The sequence below is a fragment of the Hyla sarda genome, chromosome 1 (assembly GCF_029499605.1).
Source record: "Hyla sarda isolate aHylSar1 chromosome 1, aHylSar1.hap1, whole genome shotgun sequence".
NCBI classification, from domain to species: domain Eukaryota; kingdom Metazoa; phylum Chordata; class Amphibia; order Anura; family Hylidae; genus Hyla; species Hyla sarda.
The window spans coordinates 435,356,075-435,382,552 of NC_079189.1; the positions used below are offsets into that span (position 1 = coordinate 435,356,075).

Below are 26,478 nucleotides of genomic sequence, written 5' to 3' on the forward strand. Positions count from 1 at the left end.
AGAAGGGCGGCCATGTGCTGCCAGAGCCCTTGACTCCCACCGGCTGAGCCCCCAGCGTGCTGTCAACCCCCGAAGTGGGGTAAAACATAGTTGGCGGAAAGGAGGACTAGCAAGGCTGTTCAGAAGTGAGCCGGAAAAGAACACCTGTGGAGGGAGTCGCTGCAAAAGGCTGGCGGCTGGCCTCCACAGGACATAGTATGCAGACACACAGCCCTCCCATGAAACCCTGAGCGAGCCCTGCAATAAAAGGAGAGTTAGTTTTTAAAGAGGGGAGGGGGGTACATACTCACCTGTGGACGCCCTCTTCTATACTCACCTCAGGTGTCTTCAACCAGCTTATGGCCAGGCTCCATCATACCAGGCTAAAGATAGCAGGGTGAGCAGGGGCAGTGGGGGACCCAGACCCAGGGTACAACCTCCAGGAGCTAGCCGTTGGCAAGAAGGGGTTAACAGTACATATTTTAGGGGGCGTGCCAGAGCGGATGGACGCGCTTTAGAGGAGCTCCGCTACAGACTCCGCCAGAAGCGACGAAATCACCGCTAGTCACCCTGAAATCAGCTCAGTTCCTCCTCTAACCTGCTCCTCGACACTCCAAGCATGCCTGGACACAGAAAGAAGCCTCTCTGACGGGGTTCTCTAGCGCGATTCAGCTTTCAGCCGCGCGAGGCCCCGCTCCAAGATGGCGCTGACCGCGCACACAGCTCTCCGCCACGGGACAACAACTTCCTGAGAGATGGAGGAAGCGCCTCTACGCAAGCGGCCACCCGTCGCAGGTCCAACTCAGACTCCGGGCTCCACTTACCTGCAGCTGCGGTTAAGGTACGGACTGGAAAGATCGATCCCTCTGCCACAGGGAGTGAGGGGGCAGGGGGTCTTGTGGAACCACGCAGCGCTTGTTCCTCACCTGGGGCTGGGTCCGGCCACCTTGCTGACTCCCCTTTTACCAGCCCAGTCAGACATAAAGCACGCATCTCTCCAGCACCAGCAGATAACAGGATAGATTTCTGGGACAGGGACACTGCAGAAACAGATGTAGTCGCTGACCCCCTGGCCAATATCACAGTGAACGATTAGTCTCTCACAGACAAAGCAATGAAGGGGATGCTCATTATGCTGCGTAGTACCTTCTTACAGGACATGCAAAGAATAGTTAACCCTTTACAATCCTCCATTCACGATATGGGAGACCGCATTGACCATATTGAAAATAAGTTTGGTGAGTTTGCGGACTCACACAATGATCTCATTGACTCTCATAATACTATGGAAACTGAAATCGCCTACTTAAAAGCGAAAGTTGCGGATTTGGAGGATAGGAGTAGGAGGAATAATGTTAAACTGAGAGGTATACCTGAAACTGTACCTCCCTCTGAAATACCTGCCTATGTTAAAGAGCTACTGAAAGCTGTCCTCCCGTCCTGTAACCCACAAGAGCTGGAAATAGACAGGGCACATAGGGTCCCAAAACCTAAACATCTGGACAATTCTGTTCCAAGGGATGTACTGGCCCGTATACATTTCTTCACAACTAAGGAGAAACTGCTGGAGTTTGCCAGGCGCACTGATGGTTTGCGGGCCCCTTACCACCATATTTCAGTATATGCAGATCTCTCAGCCGCAACCTTGCAAGCCCGTCGAGAATTGCTTCCCATCACCACTGCTTTGAGGTCAGCGAATATTGCATATAGATGGGGCTTCCCTGTCCGTCTGCTTGTTAGAAGAGATGACTCCACACACGTGGTCAAATCAATGGAAGAAGGAACTATCCTACTAAAATCTTGGAACATTATTCCTACTCCACCGTCTGGACCGCGGCCACTTACTCGCCAATCCAGGAGGGACAAAGAATGGTCGACAGCGTGACTGCTCATCTGGTGACATACTTTTACTCAAATTGCTGGGGCGGGCTCTGATTGCGCGTTCAGAGTCTCTGGTATCAGAGTGGACTCTGACCCCCGACCAACCTGGAATGTCTCCTCTGGAGACATGACACCCTTTTCACTATTGTTTTTGTTAAGGTTACTGACATCTGTACTGGTTTGTGTTTTGTTTACCTTTTTTTCTAGAGCTGAAAAGTTACTGGTCTTTGGTACATGGTCTATACCATTCAGACAGAAGCATGCTGGCTGGGAGGTGCGTTCTGTCCCCCTATGTTGTATGTATTGCGACAAATTTTTATGGTATCTTACACGGCTTATAAATGGTCATAACAATTGTTAGCCTTAATGTAAACGGTTTGAATGCCCCACACAGAAGATCACATCTATGGAAGGAGGCTCAGTCTTTGAAGTGCACACAAGTGCACACAAGAGACTCACCTACTACCCAGAGATGCTGAGCGGCTGAAACATTCTGCTTTTTCACATATTTTTCATTCCCACTATAGCAGGAAATCCAGAGGGGTCGCCATCGCTATCAAAAATTCTGTCGCCTTTACCTTACAATACTGTATCACAGACAAAAATGGAAGGTATGTAGTCCTCCGGTGTACTATTAATGCCACCCGTCTAACATTGGTATCAGTGTATGCCCCCAATAAGGGTCAAATTAGATTTCTAAAGCGTTTGCTGGGGAAGGTTAGTGGATCGGTCTGGGGTTCCTTGATAATATGCGGGGATTTTAACATGATCTCTAACCCTGCCCTTGATAGTACCTCTCTTTCTCGCTTTCCTTCTGCTAGCCTTTCTTCTATACTGCAGGAAGAGGATCTGTATGATATCTGGAGGGTTCAACATGACTTAGAAAAAGATTACACCTTTCACTCTGGTGTCCATAATATATATATACCCGAATAGACATGTTCCTCTTAGATAGATCACTCTTGTGTAAATCAGTGCTATCTACGATAGAACAGATTAAATGGTCGGATCATGCGGCAGTGACCTTACAGTTGTCTGATGTTGCATCATCCAAGCCTGCCTACTCATGGAGGAGCAACCCGTTTTTGTGGTCCCACCCTGTGTATGCGGAATATCTTAAACGAGATATTGGGGAATATTTTAGGATCAACGAAAGGTCAGTGTCTAACCCTATCACCTTATGGAACTGCAATAAAGCAGTCATCAGAGGCAGCTGCATCAAATATGGAGCCATACTTAAGAGGGAAAGGGAAAAGCAGATTGACGATGTTCTGACATCATTGCAGTCAGCAGAAATGGTTAATAGGGTCAATCCTTCCAATGAAGCGGCCTCAAAGGTAGCAGAGCTCAGGAGAGATTTATGGTGCTTAATGTTATCGACATATGAAAATCCTATAGGAAATTACAAGCTAAATCCTACTCCCAAAACAACAAGGCGGGTAAACTCTTGGCTAACCGATTGAAAAAACGCCAATAAAAATCCCGTATTCCTTATCTGTTACATCCTCTTACTAAACGTAAATAATACACCCCAGAAGACATCGCTAACAGATTTAAAGTTTTTTATTCTCAACTATATAACTTGCAAGACACCATAGTCTCCCCTACAGATATTAATTATCTTACTAATACTTACCTAGCTCGCCTCGGTCTGCCTTGTTTGACGGCCGATCAACTGAAGGCTCTTAATGAAGAGTTCTCGGGTGAGGAAATATTGAAAGTAATTAAATCACTCCCATCTGAAAAGGCACCGGGACCTGACGGTTTTATCTCCTCTTATTATAAAAAGTTCAAGGACATTTTAACCCCCCATTTACGGGCATTTTGCCAAGAGGCAGCGACCACTGGTGAGTTGCCGGCAGAAAACTTGTTAGCTACCATAGTAACACTCCCTAAACCGGGGAAAGCGCCTGATGTCCCTCAAAACTTTAGGCCGATATCGCTATTGAATCAGGACATTAAAATTTTTGCAAAACTTTTGGCCTCCCGTATTTCACTAATCCTGCCATCATTGATAGTCTCTGATCAGTCTGGATTTATTACGGGACGCCAAACCTCAGATAATACAAGGAGACTCCTTAATATGTTTTTACATCTCGAACAGACAGGGGGATCTGCCTTAGTGATGGCGTTGGATGCCGAGAAGGCATTCGACCGCCTCCGATGGTCGTTTGCCTTCTCGGTCTTACAACGGATGGGATTTGCGGGTACAATTATCTCTGCATTGTCATCTCTTTATTCACACCCGTCAGCAAGGGTGCTTGCGAATGGTTCACTTTCTGGGTCATTCTCTATCACCAATGGCTCCAGACAAGGATGCCCGCTGTCCCCTATTATCTATATCCTGTCCATGGAGCTGCTGGCTTATGCGATCAGGTTGGATGACAGGATTACGGGAATCAAAATAGGGAAAAAGGCTCACGTCATATCGTTATATGCGGATGACGTCATCCTTATGTTGACTAACCCCTCAGTGTCGCTACCGGCAGTTATGGACAACATAACCTCTTATGGTAGGCTCTCTTATTATCAATTAAATGAAACTAAAACCCAGGCCCTCCCTATAAACCTGAGTGACACGGTGTTAACCCAGCTCAAAACTCACTATAGGTTTGACTGGCAGACAACGCATCTCAAATATTTAGGGATCAAGTTATCCTATCCACATAAAACACTATACAAAGAAAACTATGAACCCCTCCTGTGCTCCTTATCCAGCAAAATTGATAACCTTGCTAAGTCGGACATATCCTGGGTGGGTAGAATAGCTACCTTTAAGATGTTTATTCTGCCTAAACTACTATATCTCTTCCGCACTCTTCCTATCTCTCTTCCCCCCTCTTTCTTTCGTTAGGCTCAAAAAATCCTCTCATCATTTGTTTGGGCAGGGAACAAACCTAGATTATCCACGTCTATTCTATCTAAAACCAAATTTACAGGTGGTTTGGGCTCCCCTGATATCAAACATTACTATATAGCAACTCTGGTAGCAATGACAAGGCATTGGTGGCACAACCGGACGGACCTTCCATGGGTAACCATAGAAAACGAATTTGTACACCCCTTATCTGTTAAAGATATATTATACATTCCCTTTTGGAATCTACCTTTGCCACCGTTACATAATCATTTAGTCAAGGCCTCATATGATGCCTGGGTGTACTATGTTACACATTCGCAGACTCCCAGGGTTCCAGACAGGGGAAAGATACCGATTACCCTCCTACAAGCCTTGATCCCAGACATAGAGCTGAGAGATTGGATATCTAGGGGGATCATCACAGTAGGGGACCTATATATCTCAACCTCTTTACAGACATTTCAGTTTTTGCGGGATAAATATGATATACCTAAACACGACTTTTATAAATTTTTAAGGATTAGACATTTCTTACAGGGATTAACACCCTCAGATAAAGCCGCGGATTGCCATCTACTGACGCAACTGTCTTCCTCGATTCAGGGGTTAAAGCCTATATACTCAAATTTAATGCACACTAAAACCTTTACTAAAATGTATCCACTGAGGATGTGGGAGAGGGATTTGGGTTTATCCTTCACGTGCGAGGAGTGGCAAAAGGCTTTCAAAACGTTACATACGGCCTTTCAATGCTCGTCGCATGTGGAGTCAGGAATAAAAACCATACTTAGGTGGTACTATACCCCAGACAGGCTGGCTAAAATTTATGATGGCGTACCAGATGAATGTTGGCGTAACTGTGGCTCCCGGGGCACCCTATATCACATTCTATGGGAATGCCCAGCGATCAGACCCTTCTGGATCTCCTGTAGGAAACTGATGACGGAGCTGATGGGTAGCCATATCCCCTGGCAACCACAAGCGGTATTACTATTTTTAAACTTGCAAACACTCCCTCGCTATCTTAGAGATCTTTATTGTATAGCATGTATACTGGCAAAAATAACTATAGTAAGCAACTGGAAAACAGCGACTATTCCTAAGCTAGATATACTGATTAACAAAATTAACATAACCTACTCGTTTGAGAAAATTATAGCAAGGGACTCTGGGACATATCACTCTTTTCAGCGGAGATGGGAATGTTGGATCTCGTCCACGTATTGTAAAGACATTTGACCCGTTTACCTGTTCTAGCGTACACATTCTCGCTATATGACCATACCACAAATTTTCACCTATGTAGACCATGACCTATCGGATTTACAAAGCTATGGAACTGTGCTAGACCGAGACATTATGATAACTTTGCACTAATGCTCTGTTGCTCTTTGGTTAACTGTTGGCTTAGCCGTCTTTTCTTTCTTTTTTTATTTTCCCTTTTTCCTTTCGTATTGTTTTTTTGTGTAAAACAAAGTACATGTGGGTAATGTACACGTGGATACACCTTGTTTATATGCAACACTAGAGAATGCAGAGTGCTACCTTCATTTGTATAGATGCAATGAAAGTACGAATTGCTTTTCTTGTATTGAGAAAAATTTCTTCAATAAAAAACTATTTAAAAAACAAAACAAAAAAAACTACATATTTTATGTCTTTGCCCCTTCATCGCATATGGGGGAACAGGTAGCACCATGTCCTGAACCCCCACCTGAAAAAAGGGAAACAAAAAGGAGAAAAAAACCTAACATACCAGCCCTTACTAGAAAATAATAATAAAAAAAAAAAAAAAAAACAGGTCTGGGGAGTCTTGCCTCCTACTGATTACCTCACTTCCAGTGGGCGGGTATATCCTGTCAGGCAGGGGCTGACTATTTTTCCCATCAGTAAGGTGTCCCCAATGAAGAGCCACCGAGAAAATGGTCTGATTTGCCCATAGCAACCAATCACAGTCAAGTTTCATTTTACCAGAGCAATCTGAGAAATAAAAGCTGATCTCTATTAGGTTGTTATAGGCAAATCAGACAGTTATAGGCAAATCAGACAGTTTTTGTCACAGACAGATTTATGGGCCTATGTTTTAAATGTTGCCCATGAGCTTTTGGCAAAGCAATACTGCACCGTCCCTGGCATTAACCACAGACAGGAATTGATCTTATTGTAGTTTATTCCATTACTACAATTAACTAAAAGGAAAATTAAATACTTTTAATCACATCGGCTGTTGACTGAATGGCACATCTCCCCATCATGAACGCTTGGATTTTTTTTTTCTTAACTAGAATTCAGCATAAACCTGTAAAGGTATGTTAATACAGTCTACCAAGGAGCCACTGAGACAGACACTGATTTCATGTGAAAAAAAACTGTGTAAACAAGGCCTTTAATAGGAGCAAGAGATATGCTGGTGCTGTAGAACTGAGGGGGGCAACATGTTGCATGTGTGGTGGGGTTGTGATAAATGTTGCCCTTTTAACCCCTTAAGGACTTAGCCCTTTTTCACCTTAAGGACTCAGACGTTTTTTGCAATTCTGACCAATGTCACTTTAAACATTAATAACTCTGGAATGCTTTTAGTTATCATTCTGATTCCGAGAATGTTTTTTCGTGACATATTCTACTTTAACATAGTGGTAAAATTTTGTGGTAACTTGCATCCTTTCTTGGTGAAAAATCCCCAAATTTGATGAAAATTTAGAAAATTTTGCATTTTTCTAACTTTGAATCTCTGCTTGTAAAGGAAAATGGATATTCCAAATATTTTTTTTTTTAATTCACATTTCCAATATGTCTACTTTATGTTTGCATCATAAAATTGACGTGTTTTCTTTTGGAAGACACCAGAGGGCTTCAAAGTTCAGCAGCAATTTTCCAATTTTTCACAAAATTTTGAAACTCGCTTTTTTTCAGGGACCAGTTCAGGTTTGAAGTGGATTTGAAGGGTCTTCATATTAGAAATACCCCACAAATGACCCCATTATAAAAACTACACCCCCCCCCCCCCCCCCCCAAAGTATTCAAAATGACATTCAGTCAGCGTTTTAACCCTTTAGGTGTTTCACAGGAATAGCAGCAAAGTGAAGGAGAAAATTCACAATCTTCATTTTTTACACTCGCATGTTCTTGTAAACCCAATTTTTGAATTTTTACAAGGGCTAAAAGGAGAAAATTTATACTTATATTTGTAGCCCAATTTCTCTCGAGTAAGCACATACCTCATATGTCTATGTAAAGTGTTCGGCAGGCGCAGTAGAGGGCTCAGAAGCGAAGGAGCGACATGGGGATTTTGGAGAGCATGTTTTTCTGAAATGGTTTTTAGGGGGCATGTTGCATTTAGGAAGCCACATTGCAAAAAACACATGGCATACCATTTTGGAAACTAGACCCCTTGAGGAACGTAACAAGGAATAAAGTGAGCCTTAATACCCCACAGGTGTTTCACGACTTTTGCATACGTAAAAAAAAAATAAAAAAAACATTTCACAAAAATGTGTTTCCCCCCCAAATTTCACATTTTTGAGAGGGTTAATAGAAGAGATGGGGTTACAAATTTTGGGGGGTATTTTCGGCTGAGTATGGAGGTACCCCATAAGTTGGCCAGAAGTGCACTACGGGCGAACTACAATGCTCAGAAGAGGAGTCATATTTGGCTTTTTGAGACCAAATTTTGCTCGGGGGTAATGCCGCATTTAGGAAGCCCCTATGGTGCCAGCACAGCAAAAAAAAAAAAACACATGGCATACCATTTTGGAAACTAGACCCCTCGGTGAACGTAACAAGGGGTTAAGTGAACCTTTATACCTCACAGGTGTTTCACAACCTTTGCATATGTAAAAACTTTTTTTTTTTTTTTACCTAAAATGCTTGTTTTCCCGAAAATTTTACATTTTTAAAAAGGGTAAAAGCAGAAAATACCCCCCAAAATGTGTAACACAATTTCTCCCGAGTACGGCGATACCCCATATGTGACCCTAAACTGTTGCCTTGAAATACGACAGGGCTCCAAAGTGAGAGCGCCATGCCCATTTGAGGCCTAAATTAGGGATTGCATAGGGGTGGACATAGGGGTATTCTACGCCAGTGATTCCCAAACAGGGGGCCTCCAGCTGTTGTAAAACTCCCAGCATGCTTGCACAGTCAACGGCTGTCCGGCAATACTGGGAATAGTTGTTTTGCAACAGCTGGAGGCTCCGTTTTGGAAGCAGTGGCGTACCAGACGTTTTTCATTTTTATTGGGGGAGGGGGGCTGTGTAGGGGTATGTGTATATGTAGTGTTTTTTACTTTTTATTTTATTGTGTGTTAGTGTAGTGTAGTGTTTTTAAGGTACAGTCACATGGGCGGGGGTTCACAGTAGTTTCTCGCTGGCAGTTTGAGCTGCGGCAGAAAATTTGCCGCAGCTCAAACTTGCAGCCGCATACTCACTGTAAACCTCCGCCCATGTGAGTGTACCCTGTACATTCACATTGGGGGGGGGGGGGACATCCAGCTGTTGCAAAACTCCAACTCCAAGCATGCGCTGACAGACTGTACATGCTGAGAGTTTTAGTTTTGCAACAGCTGTAGGCACACTGGTTATGTATCACTGAGTTTGTGACCTAACTCAGTGTTTCACAACCAGTGTGCCTCCAGCTGTTGCAAAACTACAACTCCCAGCATGTACGGTGCATGGTGTGCGGTGACTGCTGAGAGTTGTAGTTTGCAACAGCTGGAGGCACACCGGTCGTGAAACACTGAGTTATGTAAAAAGAAACTGAGTTTCACAACCATTGTGCCTTCAGCTGTTGCAAAACTACAACTCTCAGCAGTCACCGACAGCCAACGGGCATGCTGGGAGTTAAAGTTATGCAACCAGCAGATGCACCACTACAACTCCCAGCATGCACTTTAGCTGTTTGTGCAAGCTCGGAGTTGTAGTTATACAACAGCTGAAGGTACACTTTTCCATAGAAAAAATGTGCCTCCAGCTGTTGCAAAACCATAAGTCCCAGCATGCCCATAAGGGAATGCTGGGAGTTGTGGTTGTCTGCCTCCTGCTGTTGCATAACTACAGCTCCCAGCATGCCTTTTTTGCATGCTGGGAGCTGTTGCTGAGCAACAGCAGGAGGCTGTCACTCACCTCCTGCTGCTGCCGGCACACAGGTCAGTCCCGCCGCCGCCGCTGCTCCTGGGGCCCCGATCTCAACATTGACGGCGGGGATCGGGGTCCCCAGCACCCGGGGTCTTCTTCCCGCTCACGTCCTCCGGAAGAGGGGCGGAGCGGGTTGCGGGAGTGACACCCGCAGCAGGCGCCCTGATTGACCCGGAATCGCCGCAGATCGCTGGACTGAATTGTCCAGCGATCTGCGGCCATCGCCGACATGGGGGGGCATAATGACCCCCCTGGGCGATATGCCGGGATGCCTGCTGAACGATTTCAGCAGGCATCCGGCTCCGGTCCCCAACAGGTTAGCGGTGGGGACCGGAATTCCCACAGGCGAATGGATACACCCTGCGTCCTTAAGGACTCGGAAAGCAGGGCGTATCCATACGCCCTGTGTCCTGAAGAGGTTAAGGCTAAGAATTTTGACACCTACCGTACTATTTGTGAGAAACACACTGAGGATAGTCATCAAATAGCCATTCTCTCTATACTACTTGGGTCAATTAGTGCTCAGAAGAAAAACAAACATTTTGGGCCATTGTTTGTTAGGTGATTTCTCATCATTGTCACACCACCCACAAGAGATGGCCCTCCTATGCCAAATAAAGGAACTGTCTGCATAAGTGGATATATCACCAATTATGCATTAAGGTACTATGGCCACTGTTGCTAACCAGTTCCGGGGAAAAGGGGGTGTAGGGGTTGGTCTAATTGGCGCTCTTACATGTCTTTGTCTTTTTGATATAGCACTTATATTAGTCCAACATGGCCTTGAATTATTATTATAATTTTTTTTTACCATAGTTCATTTTTGAACATTTTCAGTAAAGATTGATTAAGCATAAATAGGGGAAAACCTGCAAAGGCTTAGATCTTATCTCAGCCTGAAAAAAAGGAAACAATTGCACTCAGTGTAGCTGAACAGTGCCTAAATCTGTGCACGAAGTGTCTGATCATTAGAGCCTGACTGCTGAAACCCCCGCGATCTCCTGCTAGACATCCCGACAGTCCCCAGGAAGGGGGGTGTGCCGACCCCCGCTTGAACCTGCGGCCAACATACCCCCTCCATGTATCTCTATGGGAGAGATGTATATACAGCGTTCAGGTATTTCCAGGCTCTCCCTTAGAGTTACATGGTGAGGGTGTGTCAAAATTTAGGGTTTGCAATATCTAAATGTAAGACTGTTCTTACTCTCTGACAGCAAGCAAACATTTTGAAAAAGGGAGTTTTATTTATGTCAATTTATGGAATAAAGCATTAGTTGGAAAAAAAAATCTGAAAACTACTTTCACTGTGAAATATTGCTCACAAGGGGAGTTTTCTTTTGTTGATCTCTATCAACCGTATCAATATTTTGTGTTCAATGAAAAAATCTAAGTGTAAAAAAAATGCAATTACAAGTTTATAAAATGATAGACAAGTTAATTTCAGGTAACTTTCCTGTCCAGTATTTACTTCATTTACAACATAGAGTCAACCTCAGTACTAACCTGAATCCATGAAAGTAGTTGAGTCAAAAGATACTGCCTTTTCTCCAGCTGGAAAATGTTCTTGTTTTAAATCCAATTGCATTTCGTAGTTACCAAAAGAATCATCCTCCTCCTCTGAATCAGGTTTACGGAGCCTAGAGAGGATACAAACAACAACTATGAAAGTACAGGTTATCCACTGCAGCAATTCACACCAATTTTTGTTGCTGTATATGTTAGGGCCAGCACTGACAGTATTGTAAGGTGCAACACTGCAGTAGCAAATGGAAAAATGCCTCCACTTAAAACCATAAGATCGTAGCCAAGCCACAAAATGTCTTGGCTCTATGATACCTAAAACAATATGTTTGGAGAGGATTTTCAATAAAACAATTGGTTCTTACACTCTGGGGACTAAGTAGCATCATACCAGGCCTCACTGATAACCACTACTAAGCATTTAAAGCATTACTTTCATTAACTCCTTAAAGGGGTACTCCGCCCCTAGACATCTTATCCCCTATTAAAGGATACGGGACAAGATGTCAGATCGCCGCGGTCCCGCTGCTGGGGACCCCCGGGATCGCCGCTGCGGCACCCCGCTATCATTACAGCACAGAGCGAGTTCACTCTGTGCGTAATGACGGGTGATACAGGGGACGGAGCAGCGTGACATCATGGCTCCGCCCCTGGTGACATTACGGCCCGCCCCCTTAATACAAGTCTATGGCAGGGGTGTGACAACCGCCATGCCCCCTCCCATAGACTCTTATTGAGGGGGGCGGGCCGTGATGTCACGAGGGGCGGAGCCGTGACGTAACGATGCTCCGCCACTGTACTGCCCGTCATTACGTGCAGAGCGAACTCGCGGCAATCCCGGGGGTCCCCAGTAGCGAGACCACGGCAATCTTACATCTTATCTCCTATCCTTTGGATAGGGGATAAGATGTCTAGGGGCGGAGTACCCCTTTAAGGACACAGCCCATTTTGGCCTTAATGCGGTACTCCAACTTTAGACATCTTATCCCCTATCCAAAGGATAGGGGATAAGATGTCTGATCGCGGGGGTCCCGCCACTGGGAACCCCTGCAATCTCTCCTGCAGCCCCCCGTCATCTGCTGCATGGAGCAAACTTCGCTCGGTGCCTGATGTTGGGCGATACAGGGGCCAGATTATCGTGATGTCACAGGTGATGTCATGGCCCACCCCCTCAATGCAAGTTTATGGGAGGGGGCGTGCTGGCCTTTACTTTGGATAGGGGATAAGATGTCTAGGGGTGGAGTACCCCTTTAAGGACACAGACAAATTTATTTTAGTTTTTTCCTCAACAAACAAATTCATCAAATTCATTTTAGTTTTTTTCCCCCATCTACAGACCCATACGAGGGCTTCTTTTTTGCCGTACCAATTGTACTTTTTTATGGGGCGGGGGTGACACCTTTGCAGTCTGTACATTTTACAGTAAAACTGTCATGTTTTCTTTATTTTATTTAATGATACCCATGTTTACATGCTTAATATTATTGTACTACCATTTTTTTTTTTTAAACAAAATAAGTATGTTTAACCCCTTAAGGACCAAGCCCATTTTCACCTTAACCCCTTAAGAACGCAGGACGTAAATGTACGTCCTGGTGAGGTGGTACTTAACGCACCAGGACGTACATTTACGTCCTAAGCATAACCGCGGGCATCGGAGCGATGCCCGTGTCATGCGCGGCTGATCCCGGCTGCTGATCGCAGCCAGGGACCCGCCGGCAATGGCCGACGCCCGCGATCTCGCGGGCGTCCGCCATTAACCCCTCAGGTGCCGGGATCAATACAGATCCCGGCATCTGCGGCAGTTCGCGATTTAAAGGAACGAACGGATCGCCCGCAGCGCTGCTGCGGGGATCCGATCATTCATAACGCCGCACGGAGGTCCCCTCACCTTCCTCCGTGCGGCTCCCGGCGTCTCAGACCAGAGCAGGAGATGACCGATAATACTGATCTGTTCTATGTCCTATACATAGAACAGATCAGTATTAGCAATCATGGTATTGCTATGAATAGTCCCCTATGGGGACTATTCAAGTGTAAAAAAAAATGTAAAAAAAAAGTAAAAGTAAAAAAAAAGTGAAAAATCCCCTCCCCCAATAAAAAAAGTAAAACGTCCGTTTTTTCCTATTTTACCCTCAAAAAGCGTAAAAAACATTTTTTATAGACATATTTGGTATCGCCACGTGCGTAAATGTCCGAACTATTAAAATAAAATGTTAATGATCCCGTACGGTGAACGGCGTGAACCAAAAAAAATAAAAATAGTCCAAAATTCCTACTTTTTTAATACATTTTATTTAAAAAAAAATTATAAAAAATGTATTAAAAGTTTTTTATATGCAAATGTGGTATAAAAAAAAAGTACAGATCATGGCGCAAAAAATGAGCCCCCATACTGCCGCTTATACGGAAAAATAAAAAAGTTAGAGGTCATCAAAATAAAGGGATTATAAACGTACTAATTTGGTTAAAAAGTTTGTGATTTTTTTTAAGCGCAACAATAATATAAAAGTATGTAATAATGGGTATCATTTTAATCGTATTGACCCTCAGAATAAAGAACACACGTCATTTTTACCATAAATTGTACGGCGTGAAAACAAAACCTTCCAAAATTAGCAAAATTGCGTTTTTCGTTTTAATTTCCCCACAAAAATAGTGTTTTTTGGTTGCGCCATACATTTTATGATATAATGAGTGATGTCATTACAAAGGACAACTGGTCGCGCAAAAAACAAGCCCTCATACTAGTCTGTGGATGAAAATATAAAAGAGTTATGATTTTTAGAAGGCGAGGAGGAAAAAATGAAAACGTAAAAATTAAATTGTCTGAGTCCTTAAGGCCAAAATGGGCTGAGTCCTTAAGGGGTTAAGGACCAGAGCGTTTTTTGCACATCTGACCACTGTCACTTTAAGCATTAATAACTCTGGGATTCTTTTACTTTTCATTCTGATTCCGAGATTGTGTTTTCGTGACATATTCTACTTTATGTTAGTGGTAAATTTTCACAGATACTTGCATCATTTATTTTTGTGAAAAAATCCAAAATTTTATGAAAAAATTTAAAATTTAAAATTTTTATAACTTTGAAGCTCTCTGCTTATAAGGAAAATGCACATGCCAAATAAATGATATATTGATTCACATATACAACATGTCTACTTTATATTTTCATCATAAAGTTGACATGTTTTTACTTTTGGAAGACATCAGAGGGCTTCAAAGTTCAGCAGCAATTTTATAATTTTTCACAAAATTTTCAAAATCTTAATTTTTCAGGGACCAGTTCAGCTTTAAAGTGGATTTGAAGGGCCTTCATATTCGAAATACCCCATAAATGACCCCAATATATAAAAACTGCACCCCCCCAGGTATTCAAAATTACATTCAGTAAGTGTGTTAACCCTTTAGGTGTTTCACAGGAATAGCAGCAAAGTGAAGGAGAAAATTAAAAATCTTTTTACACTCGCATGTTCTTGTAGACCCAGTTTTTGAATTTTTCAAGGGGGTAAAAGGAGAAAAATCCTCTCAAAATCTGTAACCCAATTTCTCTCAAGTAAGAAAATACATCATGTGTGTATGTAAAGTCTTCGGCGGGTGCAGTAGAGGGCTCAGAAGGGAAGGAGTGACAGTGGGATTTTGGAGAGTGAGCTTTTCTGAAATGGATTTTGGGGGGCATGTCACAATTAGGAAGCCCCTATGGTGCCAGAACAGCAGAAAAAAACCCACATGGCATACCATATTGGAAACTACACCCCTCAAGGCACGTAACAAGGGGTCCGGTGAGACCTAACGCATCACAAATTTTGCTGAAATGGTTTTTGGGGGGTATGTCGCTTTTAGGAAGCCCCTATGGTGCCAGAACAGCATACTATTTTGGAAACCCCTCAAGGAACATAACAAGGGGTACAGTGAGCTCACTGGTGTTTGATGACTTTTTGTTAAAGTTGGATGTGTAAATGAAAAAAGTAATTTTTTTCACAAAAATGCAGGTTTTTCCCCAAATTTTAAATTTTTACAATAGGAGAAAATTACCCCCAAAATTTGTAACCCCATTTCTTCTGAGTATGGAAATACCCCATGTGTGGACGTCAAGTGCTCTGCTGGCGCACTACAATGCTCAGAAGAGGAGGAGCGCCATTGAGCTTTTGGAAAGAAAATTTGTTTGGAATGGAAGTCAGGCGCCTTGTAAGTTGACAAAGCTCCCCGTTGTGTCAGCACATTTTTCATTTTCATGGACCACTGTTCCCAAAATCTGTCAGACACCTGTGGGGCGTAAATGCTCACTGTGGTCACATGGGGTAACATGTGGGGGAGGGGATGGGGTCCATTGTTCTGGCACTATGGGGGCTTTGTAAACACATGTGGCCTTCAATTCCGGACAAATTTTCTCTTCAAAATCCCAATGCGCTCCTTCTCTTCTGAGTATTGTAGTTCGCCCGCAGAGCACTTTACATCTAAATATGGGGTATGTTCTTACTCAGAAGAAATGAGGTTACAAATTTTAGATATCTTTTTTCCTATTTTCCCTTGTGAAAATGAAAAATTTAGGATAACACCAGCATTTTAGTGAAAACATTGTTTTCTTCATTTTCCCATCCAACTTCTCATCAAACACATGTGGGGTGTTGAGGCTCACTATAACCCTTGTTACATTCTGTGAGGGGTGTAGTGTCCAAAATGGGGTCACATGAGGGTATTTATTTTTTTGCGTTTATGTCAGAACCGCTGTAAAATCAGTCACCTCTGAGCAAATCACCAATTTAGGCCTCAAATGTATATAGTGCACTCTCACTCCTGAGCCATGTTTTGCGCCCGCAGAGCATTTTACGCCCACATATGGGGTATTTCTGTACTCAGGAGAAATTGCTTTACAAATTTTGGGGGTCTTTTTTCCCTTTTACCGCTTGTGAAAATAAAAAGTATGGGGCAACACCAGCATGTTAGTGTAAAAATTATTATGGTGTAGACCCCAACTTTACTTTTTCATAAGGGATAAAAGGAGAAAAAGCCCCCCAAAATTTGTAGTGCAATTTCTCCCGAGTACGGAAATACCCCTTATGTGGCCCTAAACTGTTTCCTTGAAATGCGACAGGGCTCCGAAGTGAGGGAGCGCCATGCGCATTTGAGGACTTAACTAGGGATTGCATAGGGCTAGACATTGGGAATCACTGGCATAGAATACCCCTAACAGGGTGCCTCCAGAGGTTGCTAAACTCCCAGCATGCCTGGACAGTCAGTGGCTGTCCGGAAATGCTGGGAGTTGTTCTTTTTCAACAGCTGGAGTCTCCGGTTTGGAAACACTACCGTACAATATGTTTTTCATTTTTATTTGGGGGGGGGACGACGACAGTGTAAGGGGTGTATATGTAGTGTTTTACCCTTTATTATGTGTTAGTGTAGTGTAGTGTTTTTAGGGTACATTCACATGGGCGGAGGTTTACAGCGAGTTTCCCGCTAGGAGTTTGCGCTGTGGCGAAAAATTTACTGCAGCTCATACTTGAAGCAGGAAACTCACTGTAAACTCGTCCATGTGAATGTACCCTGAACATTCACAGGGGGGGGCAAATCTCCACCTGTTTCAAAACTACAACTCTCAGCATGTACTAACAGACCGTGTATGTTGGGAGTTGTACTTTTGCAACAGTTGGAAATCCTTCAGTTAGGTTCTGTTATCCAACTCAGTATTTTCCAACCTGTGTGCCTCCAGCAGTTGCAAAACTACAACTCCCAGCATGTACTGATCGCTGAAGGCTATGTTGGGATTTGCTGTTTTGCAACATCTGGAGGGCCACAGTTTAGAGACCACTGCACAGTGATCTCCAAACTATAGCCCTCCAGCTGTTGCAAAACTGCAAATCCCAGCATGCGCACACAGCAACAGCAAACAGCTGTCTGGGCATGCTGGGAGTTGTAGTTTTGCAACATCTGGAGGGCTACAGTTTAGAGACCGCTGTATAGTGGTCTCAAACTTTAGCCCTACAGATGTTGCTAGGCAACTCACTGGCTTCCGTAGGATCCAAGGAGCCGCATCGCCTTCCTCTTCTGCCACCGATACTCGTAGGCGATCCACGCCCGCTGTCGCCGCCGATGGGTAAGTGGACTTCGGCGCCGGTCCTCTTCGGTTTCCCCGTTCTGCCCCGCCTTATGTGGCTGGGCAGAACGGGGAAACCGAAAGTTAACCCCCCGCCCCCGATCTGCTATTGGTTGTCGCTTCTTGACGACAGATAGCAGGGATAGGAGGTGGCACCCCTGCCACCTCACTCCTGTCCCTTCAGGGGGATTGTGGGTGTGTTGGACAACTCCAATCCTCCTTATTTTCCGGGTCACCATAGACCCGTATGACCCGGGATCGATGCAATTCGCCGGTGTAAATTGACCGGCGATCGCCAACATAGGTGGGGGGTGTCTTTTGACCCCCTGGACATTTGCATGGGGTGCCTGCTGATCAATATACGCCCTTGGTCCTTAAAGGGGTACTCCGCCCCTAGCATCTTATCCCCTATCCAAAGGATAGGGGATAAGATGTCAGATCGCGGGGGTCCCGCTGCTTGGGACCCCAGGGATCTCTACTGCGGCACCGCGCTATCATTACTGCGCAGAGCAAACACTCTCTGTGCGTAATGACCAGCAATACAGGGGCCGGAGCATTGTGACATCACGGCTCCGCCCGCATACCATAAAGGCCCGCCCCTCAATACAAGTCTATGGGAGGGGCATGGTGGCCGTCACGCCCCCTCCCATAGACTAGCATTAAGGGGGCGGACCGTGATGTCCTGAGGGGAGGGGCCATGATGTCACAATGCTCCGGCACCTGTTTCGCCGGTCATTGCGCACAGAGCGTGTTTGCTCTGTGCAGTAATGATAGTGGGGTGCTGCAGCGGAGATCCCAAGGGTCCCCTGCGATCTGACATCTTATCCCCTATTCTTTGTATAGGGGATAAGATGCCAGGGGGGAGATGCCAGGGGGAGTACCCCTTTAAGTACCAGCAGCCAAGTGCATATCCATACGCCTATGGTCCTTAACCCCTTAAGGACTCAGCCCATTTTGGCCTTAAGGACTCAGACAATTTAATTTTTACGTTTTCATTTTTTCCTCCTCGCCTTCTAAAAATCATAACTCTTTTATATTTTCATCCACAGACTAGTATGAGGGCTTGTTTTTTGCGCGACCAGTTGTCCTTTGTAATGACATCTCTCATTATATCATAAAATGTATGGCGCAACCAAAAAACACTATTTTTGTGGGGAAATTAAAACGAAAAACGCAATTTTGCTAATTTTGGAAAGTTTTGTTTTCACGCCGTACAATTTATGGTAAAAATGACATTTGTTCTTTATTCTGAGGGTCAATACGATTAAAATGATACCCATTATTATATACTTTTATATTATTGTTGCGCTTAAAAAAAATCACAAACTTTTTAACCAAATTAGTACGTTTATAATCCCTTTATTTTGATGACCTATAACTTTTTTATTTTTCCGTATAAGCGGCGGTATGGGGGCTCATTTTTTGCGCCATGATCTGTACTTTTTTTTGATACCACATTTGCATATAAAAAACTTTTAATATATTTTTTATAATTTTTTTTTTTATAAAATGTATTAAAAAAGTAGGAATTTTGGACTTTTTTTTATTTTTTTTCGTTCACGCCGTTCACCGTACAGGATCATTAACATTTTATTTTAATAGTTCGGATATTTACGCACGCGGCGATACCAAATATGTCTATAAAAAATGTTTTTTACGCTTTTTGGGGGTAAAATAGGAAAAAACGGACGTTTTACTTTTTTATTGGGGGAGGGGATTTTTCACTTTTTTTTTACTTTTACTTTTACATTTTTTTACATTTTTTTTTTACACTTGAATAGTCCCCATAGGGGACTATTCATAGCAATACCATGATTGCTAATACTGATCTGTTCTATGTATAGGACATAGAACAGATCAGTATTATCGGTCATCTCCTGCTCTGGTCTGCTCGATCACAGACCAGAGCAGGAGACGCCGGGAGCCGCACGGAGGAAGGTGAGGGGACCTCCGTGCGGCGTTATGAATGATCGGATCCCCGCAGCAGCGCTGCGGGGGGCGATCCGATCGTTCATTTAAATCGCGAACTGCCGCAGATGCCGGGATCTGTATTGATCCCGGCACCTGAGGGGTTAATGTCGGACGCCCGCGAGATCGCGGGCGTCGGCCATTGCCGGCGGGTCCCTGGCTGCGATCAGCAGCCGGGATCAGCCGCGCATGACACGGGCATCGCTCCGATGCCCGCGGTTATGCTTAGGACGTAAATGTACGTCCTGGTGCGTTAAGTACCACCTCACAAGGACGTACATTTACGTCCTGCGTCCTTAAGGGGTTAAGGGGTTAAAATTGCCCTATTCTGACCCCTGTAACATTCTAATTTGTTGTATACGGGGCTGTATGAGGCTAATTTTTTGCACTGTTTTTATTGGTACCATCACTTCTTTCATTTTTAAAAAGGCTTTAAAAAAATAAAAATAAATAAGCAATCTGATTGGTTGCTATGGGCAACTGGTCAACTTCTCCTCTGCACAGGTTTTGATAAATTCTCCACAGGAAAAACCTAAACTGTTTCAGACACATTGTAATCTATACAAACTAGTAAAAATATAGTAAATAACAGGAAATATTTTGGAAACTCAGAGAGAGAAAACTGATGACCATCGTTACCAAAGTACTTTTTAAACAATTTATCATAGAGCAGTCTTTTTTTTACCTTGATGGTAAGAACTTTATCAGTAATTCTTGAAAATCTATTCTTTCCTCCTTCTTGCATTTAGTGTTGCGCACACGAGCGGAGCGCCTTTTGGCAGTCTCCCCTGCATCCTCTGCGATTTTCTTTCTTTTCACTCCTTTTTTCATCCTATCTCCACTGGACTGATCTATAGAAAAGTCAAAATTTAACACTGTGTTGAATGACAACACTAAGTGAAGAAAAAATTACACAAAATGTTTCCAGGTAACCCCATCCATCCGTGTGCCACCAAAACAGCTATGATCTGTTTAGGCATGGTCTCCACCTGTCCCTTGGAACTCTGCCAGGTCAAGCGTCATTGCTGTGTATATGATGCTGTGTAACTGAAATGTATGCTCTGATACTTTTCTATCAAAGCCAGAACTGACTTTTAGCAATTTTTCTTACAGTATCTCTTTGTGGGAAATATCAGAGCTAACCTTTGATCCCCACTAGGGATCGACCGATTATCGGTATGGCCGATATTATCGGCCAATAATCCCGATTTTGGGCATTATCGGTATCGGCAATTACCTTGCAGATAAGCCGAAAATGCCCCGCACCGCCCCCACCGCACTGCGACCAGCCCCCCCCGCCCCGCGACCAGCCCCCCCGACCCGCCCCGCCCCCCCGTAGTGCTGGGCGTATACCGGTATGGATTTTTGCCCATACCGCTATACCGATCAGGCCCCTCCCCCACCCTCCGAGTCAATAAAAAAAAAAATTTAACTTACCCATAATGGGGGTGGTCAGGGCCATCCATCCTCCCTTCCTGTAGTGTCCGGCGGCATTCCGGGTGGAGGGTGAACCGGTCCGGGCTGTCCTTCTCCGGGGGTCATCTTCGCCACTCTGGGCAGGCTCCGGCCTAGTACGCTGCATAGACGTCGCTACGCCGTGACGTCAGGTGCGTCGCTGTGCACGTCTATGCAGCGTACTAGGCCGGAGCCTGCCCGGAGTGGAGAAGATGACCCCCGGAGAAGAAGGACAGCCCGGACCGGTTCACCCTCCACCCGGAATGCCGCCGGACACTACAGGAAGGGAGGATGGATGGCCCGGACCACCCTGACAGGTAGGAGGAGAGAAGCGGGTGGTGGCGGCGGTGGCCTATGGCACCGCAAAAGCCACTGCAGTGCATTGATTTAAAGCACCCGCGGGTGGAGGTTGGGGCCGATAGCCGATAACTTATACCGATATTCCGGTATAAGTTATCTGCTATTTTTCCCCGTTATAAGTTATCGGCTATCGGCCCCAACCTCCACCGATTATCTGTATCGGCCCTAAAAAAACGATATCGGTCGATCCCTAATCCTCACGCACATCAATAAGCCCTGGATGCCCATGACGTTTTGATGGTTCACCAGTTTTCCCTCCTTGGACCACCTTTAGTAGGTTCTAAGCATTTCCCACAGGGGACTATCCACAAGACTTGTCATTTTAAAATACCCTAACACAGTCCTCTATACATCCCAATTTGGTACTTGTGATAGTCACTCAGATCCTTACAGGCTTTGTTCTTCCCTTAAAAGGGCATGTCAGCTCTAACAATATAATGACTTTTTATTTTTTTTTATTTTTTTTAAATACTCCTTCAACCTGTGACATGACTCTCACCTTGGGCAGCTGAAGACTCAGTATTAGCTTGGGCGGACACAAACGGATTAGTGGTAGAAATTGTTGGGGTAGGCTCTGTTACTGCCACAGCTGGTGTTAAGGGAGTGGAGGTGCTGGGCGTGTCTGTGACTTTGTCTGTAAAGGAGTTTATTTGGGGAACATGGTCCAGTTGTGTTACATCTTTGTATTCTGTGAGGTCAATCTTTTTCCCCAAGCTTGGACGAGGGGGTTCACATGTTGTAAGGTGGTGATACATTGCCAGCAGACTCTCCCCAAGACACTTCCACCTGTGAACACAGGGCATACTATATTAGACGATATGATTTCTTGTCGCTCCTGTCTCATCATCTACCAAGTACATCATACTTACGTGAAAAATCGGAGTGGCTGAATCAACTTCAAGTCTGGTTCTTCCTGCTTTACATTTAAAGCTTGTCTCTTCCTGCGTAATTCTAATGCCTCCTCCAAAATTCTGTTTGATTCCTCCTCATTAATGTCCACATCATGAATGGACAAGTCACTGCAAAGATTAGCATAAAAGAGTTCCACTGCATGGCTTAATGAACAACTATCCATCAGTACTATCTGTAATTATTTTGTTTTGTTCTTCAGTATTTTTATTTATTTATTTATTTACAACCAAAATAAAGTCTCCCCAAACCCTCTACCCACTGCCTGAGTTACCAGAGTCATAGATATAAATAGATATACCATCAAATTAAAAGCAGTGTACTGTTTAAGCAGTCTCATTCTTATGCAGAAGCAAAGTAAAAGTGAAACAGAATGTCAGAAAATTTGGTACCATTCGTCAAGTGAGGTATTTCTATGTATTATAAAAAAACAACAAAGAAACTCTCAGATCTCAACTAAACCTGTTAGTACTGTATATTCGAATAGAGCCAAACCTCTGATGAGATAAATTGGTATTTAACCATCTAGCCCATAACGTTTATGTTTATATGTGCTGCATTTCTCTAGGGAAATTAATCAGTTGTTTTTACCTATAGACTCCAATACTGTAGGGAGATTGTTGCTAAGCTAGTACCGAGCAATTAATTTCATACCCATATATAGAATTTGTGCAATGGCTGTTTTTCTAATTGCCTTTAATGGCAAGTCCTCTATATATCCAAGCCGGTAAACAAGAGGATGTAAAAGAGGTAAAATTAAAGGGGTATTTCAGATCCTCTATCTACAGGATAGGGGTTAAGTGTTTAATCACAGGGGGTCCAACCTCTGGGACACCCCACAATCTTCAGAACGGGCCCCAACTTTCCCCACTTTAAGGAGTGATGGGTCAGTGGCACCCTTACAAGTTTAAAAAAAAATGCTCTTGTAACTACCTGAATATTGTCCATATCCCATATCCACATAGACCTCCATCTAAATCCCATCAACCTAGAGTGAGAACAGAAAATAAAAGATGCCCATAACGTCAGCTAAACCTGCTACCACCAACGGATTGATCGACTATCTAAGGTGTATGGCGGCATTCTGACTCTCCAACAACAAGTAACAGGTAGGCCAACCTCAAAGGGTAGGCCACCTAGCCTAGATGATCTAGTATTTGAGAGAGAGTTCACAAAAAGATGTAATTTCTTCAACTCTAAGAAAACACTCAGATAATGTCTTTGGGCATCTGATTACTGGTAACTGAAATCTAGGGGGGGGGGGGCTCAGGTAAGGGGCATAAAAGGGTATACACAACCTGGATGAAAATCCCCCCTGGCTACAAGCGAATTTTACACAATACCTATCTATAGGTGGGCTAAGGATAAATAACCCCTTGAGGACTAAGACCATTTTGGCCTTAACCCCTTAAGGACCACGGGTTTTTCCATTTTTGCACTTTCATTTTTTCCTCCTCACCTTTTAAAAATCATAACCCTTTAAATTTTGCACCTGAAAATTCATATGATGGCTTATTTTTTGCGCCACCAATTCTACTTTGCAGGGACATCAGTCATTTTACCCAAAAATCAACGGCGAAACGGGGAAAAAAATCATTGTGCGACGAAATTGAAGAAAAAAATGCCATTTTGTAACTTTTGGGGGCTTCCGTTTCTACGCAGTACATTTTTCGTTAAAAATGAAACCTGATCTTTATTCTGTAGGTCCATACGATTAAAATGATACCCTACTTATATAGGTTGGATTTTTTCGTACTTCTGGAAAAAATCATAACTACATGCAGGAAAACGTATACGTTTAAAATTGTCATCTTCTGACCCCTATAACTTTTTTTTAATTTTTCTGCGAATGGGGCGGTACGAGGGCTAATCTTTTGCGACGTGATCTGAAGTTTTTATCGGTACCATTTTTGTATTGACTGGACTTTTTGATCGCTTTTTAATTATATATTTTTATAGTTCAGACATTTACGCATGCGGCGATACCACATGTTTATTTATGTTTTATTTATGTTTACTTACTTATGTTTATTTTTATTTATGTTTACTTATGTTTATATATTATTTATATGGAATTTGAGAAAAGGGGGGTAATTTAAACTTTTAGTAAGGAAGGGGTTAATGTGTGTGTGTTAAACTTTTTATTTATTTTTTTTTTTTTTTTTTTTTTTTTTACACTTTTAGTCCCCTTAGGGGACTTTTAGGAGGAATCATTAGATTCCTCATACAGATCACTATGGTTGTATAGAATAATAGTGAACAGTGTGCTCTGCGCTCGAATGATAAAGCCTGGCCCTGCCAGGCTGTATCATTCAGAGCACCGGAGGCGGCATGGAAGGAGAGGTAAGCCCTCAGGCTACCTCAGTAGTGGATCGCTCCCCCGCGATCAAGCTGCGGGGGGGCGATCCACCCCACTGGACCACCAGGGACTGAATACAGGCACCTTTAGACGCCACTGTCTACTTTGACAGTGGCGATCTAAAGGGTTAGTAGCCGCCCGCGGCGATTGCCGCATGTCGGCTATTAACGCTGGCCCCCAGCTGCAGGAATCAACTGGGGGCCGGGCGGTATGACGCGGGCTCGAGTCAGGAGCCCGCGTCATACCCGGTTAAGGGCCATTGGACGTGTATACACGTCCATGGTCCTTAACCTCTTCATTCCGAGTCCTTAAAGGACAAGTCTCACAGTAAACAATTGTTCAGCTTTTAGTGCAGAAGGTAAAGTTATACAGGTTTGTAAATCACTTCCATTACCAATGCTGCTTAGAAACAAGCTTTATCTGCATTCTTCTGTCTGACAGGAAATTCAGCTGTTCCAGGTTTTCATGACTTTCGACCCCCTATTCAGGCTGTTATCAGCAGCATCCAGGGGCCGTGACGTGACAATTACCCAGAAAACCCCTGTGCTGCAGAGAGCTCCCTGAGCTCGGCCTTAGCCCCTCCCATCTGATGAATATTCACACTGTCCTCCCTCTGTTCTGCAGTGATTGGCTGAGCAGCACTGCCTATATGCCGGCTGATTCAGATCATAGTTCTCTCCCCTCTCCTTGCTAATGTTTTTACACTGATAACGGAGGAGAGGGGGGAGGGGATGGAGCTGCCAGTGTAGGGCTGTCACACTGAGAATGGAGGGGAGGGAGAGTAGAGTTGTCACACTGAGCACTGGGGAGAGAGGAGTGCAGGGCAGAGAAGGGGGGAGGTGATTGTGCCACTGTAAAGCTGTTTCATTGAGAGGAGGAGGGGGAGGGAGTGATTTTACAGTGTAAAACTGCAGCTTCAACTCCAGGGTCCCTCTCTCTGAGCACTGAGATTACATTTTGTTTCCTCGTGGCCACCCTGCTGTATAGGGCTATGATTGGAGCTCAGTGTTATGTGACCACCCTGCTGTATAGGGCTATGATTGGAGCTCAGTGTTATGTGGGAGTGACTAACATAAGTTAGGGGTGGTAACAAGCTCTCTGCTCAGGCAGCTGAGAGCAGGAAATGTGAGCAGTGCATGCAGGGAAATGTAGTCTTTGAGATCACAGGCATAGCCACCATAACCAGGAAGTAACTGGAATTTATGAGCTGAATAGCCGTTGAATGGGGGCCGGAAAAAAAATCACAAACATGTCAGAGAGGTGGTAGGTGAATATACTATGGAATGGCTAGGTATTTTTTTTTCTTTGCTGCATGGGATATCTTCTTTAAGGACCGATGGTGTATCCATACGCCCGTGGGAAATCCGGTCCCCACCGCAAGCCGGTTGGGGACCGGAGCCGGATGCCTGCTGAAATCATTCAGCAGGCACCCTGGCACATCGCCCGCCCCCCCCCCCATGACATGCGATTTTCTCCAATTCCGGGCTGATCGGGTCTCTGGTGACCCGATCACCCGGAAAATAGGGCTGATCGGAGCTGTCAGCAACAGCCCCGATCAGCCTAAAGGATAGGAGTGAGGTCGCAAAGCTGCGACCTCCTCCTATCCCCTGCCATTACTCAGAACGGAGTTCTGACCAATGGCAGCGCAGGACAGGGGGTTGCCATGGCAACCCCCCGTTCTGCCCGCCCCTGGATGTCGAGGGGATCTGGGAAGAAGATGGAGGCCGTACCTGCAGGAGAAGATGCCTGGGGACCTGGGATCTTCACTGGAGCCTGCTGGATCTTTGCTCAGGTAAGGAATCGACAGTGGGGGGGGGGGGTAGTTGAAAGTAAAAGTAAAACGATCTTTACTGTGTCAACCACTAGGGGGGCCAAACAGTAGGCCTCCAGATGTTGCCAAACTACAACTCTCAGCATGCCTCGACTGCCCAGGCATGCTGGGAGTTGTAGTTCTGTAAC

General features: G+C 44.4%; 1 protein-coding gene across 8 annotated transcripts in view; it reads right to left on the bottom strand.

Moving 5' to 3' along the window:
* Positions 1-26,478, bottom strand: part of CABIN1 (calcineurin binding protein 1) — a 203,796-nt gene that overhangs the window by 159,040 nt on the left and 18,278 nt on the right. For all 8 annotated transcript variants that reach the window (XM_056531139.1, XM_056531153.1, XM_056531173.1 and 5 more), the window contains exons 8-11: positions 22,121-22,270; positions 21,751-22,037; positions 20,122-20,287; positions 11,356-11,489 (exon numbers count right to left, since the gene is read on the bottom strand). In XM_056531139.1, coding sequence (XP_056387114.1) covers positions 11,356-11,489; positions 20,122-20,287; positions 21,751-22,037; positions 22,121-22,270 — 737 coding nt within the window. The remainder of the gene's footprint in view (positions 1-11,355; positions 11,490-20,121; positions 20,288-21,750; positions 22,038-22,120; positions 22,271-26,478) is intronic.